Source organism: Electrophorus electricus, chromosome 9 (genome assembly GCF_041902795.1).
Source record: "Electrophorus electricus isolate QZ-2024a chromosome 9, ASM4190279v1, whole genome shotgun sequence".
NCBI classification, from domain to species: domain Eukaryota; kingdom Metazoa; phylum Chordata; class Actinopteri; order Gymnotiformes; family Gymnotidae; genus Electrophorus; species Electrophorus electricus.
Window position 1 is genome coordinate 21,869,621 of NC_137505.1, and position 7,880 is coordinate 21,877,500.

A 7,880-nucleotide genomic window follows, 5' to 3' on the forward strand; every position below is an offset into this window, starting at 1 on the left:
TTAAAAGATGGCACAGAACAACAACCAGCTGTTTGGCAAGCATCTTGCCATGTACAGAGCCCTTCAACATGATGCATTAGCCCAGGTATTGTTTATAAAGTCAGGCATTATATCAGCTTGAGATCAGAGGCTTCCCTTTGACTGATCAAAATGATCATTCAGTTTAAGTGTCATGTTACATATGCAAATGCAATGTATTTGTATTGTTGTATTAATAGTCCTTTTACGGAGCTGCAACGATGAATCCTGTTTCTCACGCCACAGGACCAGTGGAGCAGAGCTTTTTAAAGCAGCTCTGGGTTTCAGGCAGGGAGAACCGGTAGAAATGAGGGAGGCGGGACTTAAACATTTTACTGACAAATCTTGAACCAATCCGTGAATGCAACTAATGTAAAACTATGTAGTGGAGTCACTTGTTTTTGGGTTAAAGACGAGCTAGCACTTGCCAGGTAATCTGCAAATTACACTTGCCCACAGCACAGTTTGTCTCTAGCAATTAAAAGTTTGGAGGGTATAAAAAGATTATTAGCTTGCTTCTGCTTGCCAAGAAATTCAAACAAATGTCTCCTGTCTGCTCTGCTGTCCACCGATTCTGAAAAGCATCATAGACATGGCGGACTTTGACAGCCCACAAGTGCCAGCAGTACCAGCAGAAGGGTTAGCATCCATCCCTGTTATCCACCATGTTCACCATGTTCATGTTCACCATGAAATGCTCCTACAGTGCCATCAGCCCTATCGAGGGCATGAGCTCAATTTGACGAATTTGAAAGGGCACTGAGTATATTGCTCTGTTGTAACAGGAGGTGGTATAACATTCAGGGTTAGTGCTAGTCAGTGAGGAAGCTGAGATCAGGCTTAGCTTGGTCTGATCACTTCTCCATTCACCTGTCCACATGTGGCTCAGCTCCGGAAAAGCAGAGGGAGATTTGCAGACAACCAGCTAAGAGCATCCAGCAACAAGAAAGTCTCTGCTGCTCAATGGCTGGAATTCACCAAAGAGGAACTTCACAAGCAAGTCCTTTTTTTTAAATCAGAGGAGTCATGAGGCATTTAATCCTCATTGCCTAAACCTAATAAACACTGAGTACAAAAAACACACACACATGTCTTTTTGGGACATTTCCTACTGAAACTTTCTGAGAGGACAGTTCTCATCCCATGACTCATCTTTATTCAGAATTGTGGACCATATCATGTGGAGACATATCATGCTCTGAAGCTGTGTGAATCCTGAGTGCTGAACATGTTAAACTAAAGCTGCATTGTTGTGGCTCAGTACTGGGAGAGGCAGAGTGACGTGTTTGGTCAGGTGTTTTTTAAAGGGTGCTGCATTAATTCACCTTTTTTAATGATCAGTTCAGTATTTTTACAAGCTAGTTAGGTGGTGTGAACTTTTTTAAGTGACAATAAAACTGTCAAAATTTAAAATAAGTGTTTATTAGGTTGAACAAAACTAAGATAATTACTCTTATCTTTCAACTATGACTGCAATACAGTAGAAGAAAGTATTTTAAATAAGTTCACAAACATTTTGAATGGCATCAAAATAGCAATATGGATTAATGTATTTATGCTGGATCAATAGAATCACATCACAGGAATTAAAATATCTACATCGATCAAAACTGGTGTAATTGTTACACTTGTACTGATATTTGTACTGCTCTGTATTGTGTAGCAATCCAGTTACGAGGCTGTTTCCTTCAGCAATCTGAACATGGCTTCTCCTTTTTCTGCATCTGTCATTCCCCTTTATCAGACTCTTCCACTTTATTAGACGCTCCCACTTAATCAAACACATTCACTTAATCAGACACTTTATGAGACGCTTCCAGTTAATCTGACTCTTATCTTTTATCAGCAGCTCTGAAATCATTGTTGACCTTTTCCAGGCATGCGGACCGCACCCGTGTCATCTGGACGTGCCCCGGGAATATCCGCCACCAGCACAACCATTTTTCCTCATGCCGAAAAAGGTACGCCACTCTAGAAACAAGTGATTTGCCTGCTAGGGAAATCCGAATGTTGAGTGCATCCATCAGCACTTGCATAACCTGTAGTATCATACAGCACTTCAGTCAGAACTACATCTGTGATAAACCATCTTCCTCATATGTACAGCTGGATGCTGAACTGCCATGTGCTTGTGTCACAGATCCAACTGGGCAGGGTCACCTAGCAACAGCCCTCATCATTGCCATGTCAACCATTTTCATCATGGCCATCGCCATAGTGATGATCATCATGTTCTATATCCTGAAGACTAAACCAAGTGGGCAAGGTGTGTCAGGGTCCCTGAGCTTAGTCTGTCCACAGCTCAGTCCTCAGCCTTTTTCAGGCCTTACACAAACTATCTGATAAGTCCAAATAACGTTCGTACATTTGATTTAAAATCCAGCTTTATTACCCAGAGTCTTTAATGTAATAAGTGATTTGCGTCAACTTATATTAGCTCACTTGGATCTAATTTAGCATATATTAGATCTACCGTGAGCCATGGTCTAAGTAATACCATAATAAGTAAGAGCAGATGGGTATTGGATGGTGGTCTTGCAACTTGAGACGCTTCTTTAAGTGTATGAGTAACCATACACACAGACATAACCACACACATACACCCAAGGGACTAGGGACCACCGTTTGGACAGATCTGGACTAGGTTTACAGATATTTGTCCTGGTTTTCAATATCATCCTCCTTTCTACTGACATTAAATAGAAACAGCAGTGTTTGAGAGACTGAGAGGAAGTTTGAAATTGTTTGCATAGAAAAGACTCATTGATTGCCTTTTTGCCCTAGCATGCTGTTCTGGGCAGATTGTGAAGACGATGGAGGCTCCAACAAACAAGCAAGAGGAGAAAAAGGAGGTGCAGGGTAAGAGAAGCAGCGTCTGCACACTTCTCTCATGGGCCTGTCCTCCGCGACATTGAGCGTGCTGCCCTCTTTCATGGACAGCCAGAGAAGCTGTTCAGAGGGGAACACTGTGTAGTGAGTATAGCAGAGTTTGCACTGAGTATAGCAGAGTGTGTAGTGAGTATAGCAGAGTGTGCAGTGAGTATAGCAGAATGTAGTGAGTATAGCAGTGTGTGTAGTGAGTATAGCAAAATGTGTAGTGAGTCTAGCAGAGTTTGTACTGAGTATAGCAGTGTGTAGTGAGTCTAGCAGAATGTGCAGTGAGTATAGCAGATTATATAGTGATTATAGCAGTGTGTGTAGTGAGTATGGCAGAGTGTGCTGTGAGAATAGCAGAGTGGAATGCTGTGTAGTGAGTATGGCAGAGTGTGTAGTGAGTATTGCAGAGTGTGTAGGGAGTATTGCAGAGTGTGTAGTGAGTATGGCAGAGTGTGTAGGGAGTATTGCAGAGTGTGTAGTGAGTATGGCAGAGTGTGTAGTGAGTATTGCAGAGTGTGTAGTGAGTATGGCAGAGTGTGTAGGGAGTATTGCAGAGTGTGTAGTGAGTATGGCAGAGTGTGTAGGGAGTATTGCAGAGTGTAGTGAGTATGGCAGAGTGTGTAGGGAGTATGGCAGAGTGTGTAGTGAGTATGGCAGAGTGTGTAGGGAGTATTGCAGAGTGTGTAGTGAGTATGGCAGAGTGTGTAGTGAGTATTGCAGAGTGTGTAGGGAGTATGGCAGAGTGTGTAGTGAGTATGGCAGAGTGTGTAGTGAGTATGGCAGAGTGTGTAGTGAGTATGGCAGAGTGTGTAGTGAGTATGGCAGAGTGTGTAGGGAGTATGGCAGAGTGTGTAGGGAGTATTGCAGAGTGTGTAGTGAGTATGGCAGAGTGTGTAGTGAGTATTGCAGAGTGTGTAGTGAGTATGGCAGAGTGTGTAGTGAGTATGGCAGAGTGTGTAGTGAGTATTGCAGAGTGGAATTCTGGGTCTGAGCTCTCGCCGCAGGCCATAAACTGGCAAAGTATAATGGGGTCATTTTTAAGAGCTTCTAGAAGATCTGCCTCAAAATGTGTAGATATGACTTCAGCAGTTATTCTCACAGGGATTATAGTCTTTATCTGTCAGTTTGTGATGAAGGGTTAAAAACAGCTAACTATTATAAGGGAAATGTAAAGGATGGGGGATGTGCTTGCAATGATATGTGAATAAAGGCCATTTGAGTCAAAAGTGTGAGAGAAATCATGAGGGGTGGTGTAAAACGTTCTCTGTGTCCCTAAGAAGATTAACATTTTCAATGTATCTTATCCATTTACGACTAAAAGGTCTGAGGATGTATTTAGAGCAGGTGAGAGAACATATTATTAACTGGCAGCTAGAAGTCAAGTCAAATCAAATGTATTTATATAGCACTTTTTACAACAGATATTGTGACAAAGCACAATGAAAAACAAATGAAAAACTCCCTAGATCATGAGAGATCTAGCTATGGCATCACAGCTAAAAGGAAAGAGCCAGAAGGAAACACAGGCGTGAGGGCACCCTGGAACATCAGCATTTTGCCGTTCTCAGTCAACAAACTTGAGTGACAAAAGAGAAGTGAAGTAACAGCATCATACCATCCCAGTTTACCATAACTCTCAATGCCCATGGACCCCCATATCTACACCTTTACCTAAGATGGTAGGTAGTTAATAAAATGCCTGACTGTATAGACAGGTTTTCAGCCTAGCCTTAAATATGGAGACTGTGTTTGAGTCTCAAACATTTATAGGAAGGTTATTCCATAGTGTGGGAGCATTACAGGAAAAGGCTTTGCCCCCTGTGGTAGATTTTCTTATTCCTGGTACTAGAAAAGAGCACCTTTTGATCTAAGCAGACGTGGTGGATCATAATGCACTAGGAGTTCTCTAAGGGGCGAAACCATTCAGTATTTTGTAGGTTATTAGATGTATTTTATAATCAATATGAAATTTTACTGGGAGCCAATGTAAAGTAGCTAAGATAGGAGTGATGTTATCAAATGATCCAGTTCCAGTAAGAACTCTGGCTGCTGCATTTTGAACTAGCTGGAGCTTGTTTAGGCACTTAATGGTACAGCCAGATAGGAAGGTATTACAGAAGTCCAATCATGAACTGATAAATGCATCGACTAGCTTTTCTACATCATGTGAAGGTGGAGAAATGCAGTCCTAGAAATATTTACACGAGCTTCGAATGACAGACTGGGATCCATACTCACACTAAGATCTTTAATAGAGAAGATGTGATTGGGAGACCATTGAGGTTCATTAAGTAATTAGAGAGTGATGTCCTAGCTGTCTGTGGGCCTAATGGAAGCACTTTTGTTTTGTCAGGATTAAGTGAGAGAAAATTTCTCAACATCAAGGGTCTGGCATCCTTTATGCATTCCTCAGTAATACTAAGATGATATGTCCCCTGGTTAGGCTGAGACATATAGCTGAGTATCATCAGCGTAGCAATGGAAACTAGCACAGTGTTTATGTATAATATCACCTAGAGGTAGCATATATAAAGAAAAAAGCAGGGGCCCTAGAACAGATGGGACACCATAGCTAACCTTGTTGTATGCTGAAAAGTCTCCATTTATGTTAACAAACTGGTAGTGAACAGCTAGATAAAATTTAAACCAGGAAAGGGCTATTCCCCTAATCCCAAGTTTATCTAGTAGAATGTTGTGATCTATAGTGTCAAATGCTGCACTCAGATCAACCACTATAAGCAAAGAGACATAACCCTGGTCAGAAGCCAACTACAGGTCATTAACTAGTTTAATCAGTGCTGTCTCTGTACTATGATGAGGCCTAAACCCTGACTGAAAGACTTCATGCAGCTGTTTCTGATTCAGGTATGATCTTAGCTGCTGAGCTATAGCGTTTTTTGGACCTTGGAAATAAATAGAGGGTTTGATCTCCTTAGGCCACACCTTCCTTCATTACACAAATACACATCACCTGATGTGCTTAAATCCAATAAGCATTCAAGTTTATACAGCTTGGAGTTGGAAAATATGCATAAAAATGATGATATGGTGAAAATACTCTTGCCTAATAATTGTGCACACAGTGTACAGCCGGGGACATCAGGGTAGTGGGAGTAGCCATGACAGCTGAGACGGGTTGAGGGTCCCATATGAGTATTTCAGTTTTTTGGCTTATTAAAAAACTTGATGAGGTCTTTCTTCCTGAGGTCATTGAATGTCATTTTTGCTGACATGCACAATAATTTTATTTACCATCTGGTGGTTGGCAAGTATATTTGGAAGATTCTCATTTATATTAGAAACTGTTGTACTGGAAGGGCAGCGACTTACAAAATACACAAGCATGGGCCACATTAAAGAAGTTGAAGTGAACGTCTGTCATTTTGAAGGCTCTCATCCCCCTAAGGTCTCATTTTCAGTTCAAGTTGTTTGAACACACATAATTCACTCTAAATAATCTGCACACTGAAATGAAACATCAGTATTTCGTCGTGTTTTCCACAGGCAGTGCAGAGCCTGTATCACCTCCCCAGAGCCTGGTCATTACTGCCTGCTCAAACGCAGGCCCTTCACTCGCCACATTTAAACGTTTAAATGACTGGGTGGATTTAATCCACTGGCTACATTTTTTTCCCCCTCAAATATGCATACACAACTGCCTGCCATTCACTGGAAAGTCATGCTCACTGACAGATGTTAGGAGCGTAGCTGGGAGCATGTTGAGCTGATCCTTCAGATGAGTGGCATCACTGTTGGGCGGCTCTGCCAATGCAGGCCTCCGTTGAGGGTGATTAACGGCCTTGTTTCCTGTTCAGCTGGCCCTGGGCGCAACGCTCATCCTGCTCTTCACCGCCAGCACCGTCGGCTCATTGAATGAAACGATAGCCGCTTGCTTTGTTGGGCTGACAGCCCAGTGTCACTGCAAAACTTTCCGACCACCTTTTATCAAGTCCGGACAGGGTTATTACCTTGTGCTGAAATTTTGAATGTGCTGCCAAATATATATTAGGTCAAACTAATATATATATATATATATATTCTGTCCTAATCCAGATTTCATTGTTTGTTTGTTTTTTGTTGTTGTTGTTTTATTGTTGCTGTTTATTATTAACAAATGAAAAGCTTGCAAATCCCACGTTTGCCCTTTCAGAGAACGTGGTGATCTTCTCTGAGAAGGATGAGTTCGACAAGATGAAGCCGCCTCCTACAAAAACAGTAAAAAGGTAAGACAAGAAAAAGAAACACTATGTCTACTCTGGAGTGAAAAAGACCACTACGCATACTATTAACACTTAGTGAATAAAGGCCTTTACACTACTCTAAACACTTGGTGAAAAAGATCTTTATTTAATACACTTAGGATAATGAAAAAAAAACTCTTTGCACTCCCTACCTGATGTTCTCATAAGTGAAAACAATTATGAGGTGATGGTGTTGTCAAAGTCTCTAGGATACAAACACGTTGCAAATATGACAGGAAAAGAGAGCAAGTACAGACTGCTGCAGATTAAGAAAGGCCTCAAAGAGCTGTTGTTGTTTTTTTATCAGATTTTCAGCTCGACATTCTACCGGTAATTAAGTCACCACAGAACAAGTTCCAGCAGTTGGTCTGGCTGCTCGCTCTTTCACTGGAATACAGAGTGCGAGGTGCTCTGTGAACGTGTGAACGTGAGTGTGAAGGCGTCTGTGCCACTCAGATGGGCATGGCATGGAAAAACCAAGCTCACTTGAAGGTTTTTTGGTTTTTTTTAGGCTGTTTAATAAACCTTCTGTTTTTTTTCCCTCTTCACCTGCGTCTGATGTGAGTGGGATGATGTAGTTCGACATAAATGTGCCCAGCGGCTGCAGACTTCAGAGATGTTCGTTTTTCACAAACATAATCAGCAATTATGAGCCCTCTTAGTCAAAACCCACCAGGAGAAAGCAGCTCTGATCAAAAACAAGAAGACAGCATTTTGCTGCTAATCCTTTTCTCGTGCCTATTA

General features: G+C 41.7%; 1 protein-coding gene across 2 annotated transcripts in view; it reads left to right on the plus strand.

Annotated features, from left to right (window-relative positions):
- The window catches only part of edar (ectodysplasin A receptor), a 33,880-nt gene that overhangs the window by 20,078 nt on the left and 5,922 nt on the right, over window positions 1-7,880 (plus strand). The window contains exons 6-9 of one of the 2 annotated variants that reach the window (XM_035522954.2): window positions 1,896-1,979; window positions 2,159-2,284; window positions 2,803-2,877; window positions 7,046-7,118. In XM_035522954.2, the coding sequence (XP_035378847.1) occupies window positions 1,896-1,979; window positions 2,159-2,284; window positions 2,803-2,877; window positions 7,046-7,118 (358 nt within the window). The remainder of the gene's footprint in view (window positions 1-1,895; window positions 1,980-2,158; window positions 2,285-2,802; window positions 2,878-7,045; window positions 7,119-7,880) is intronic. The other variant, XM_035522955.2, reaches the window with a different exon arrangement.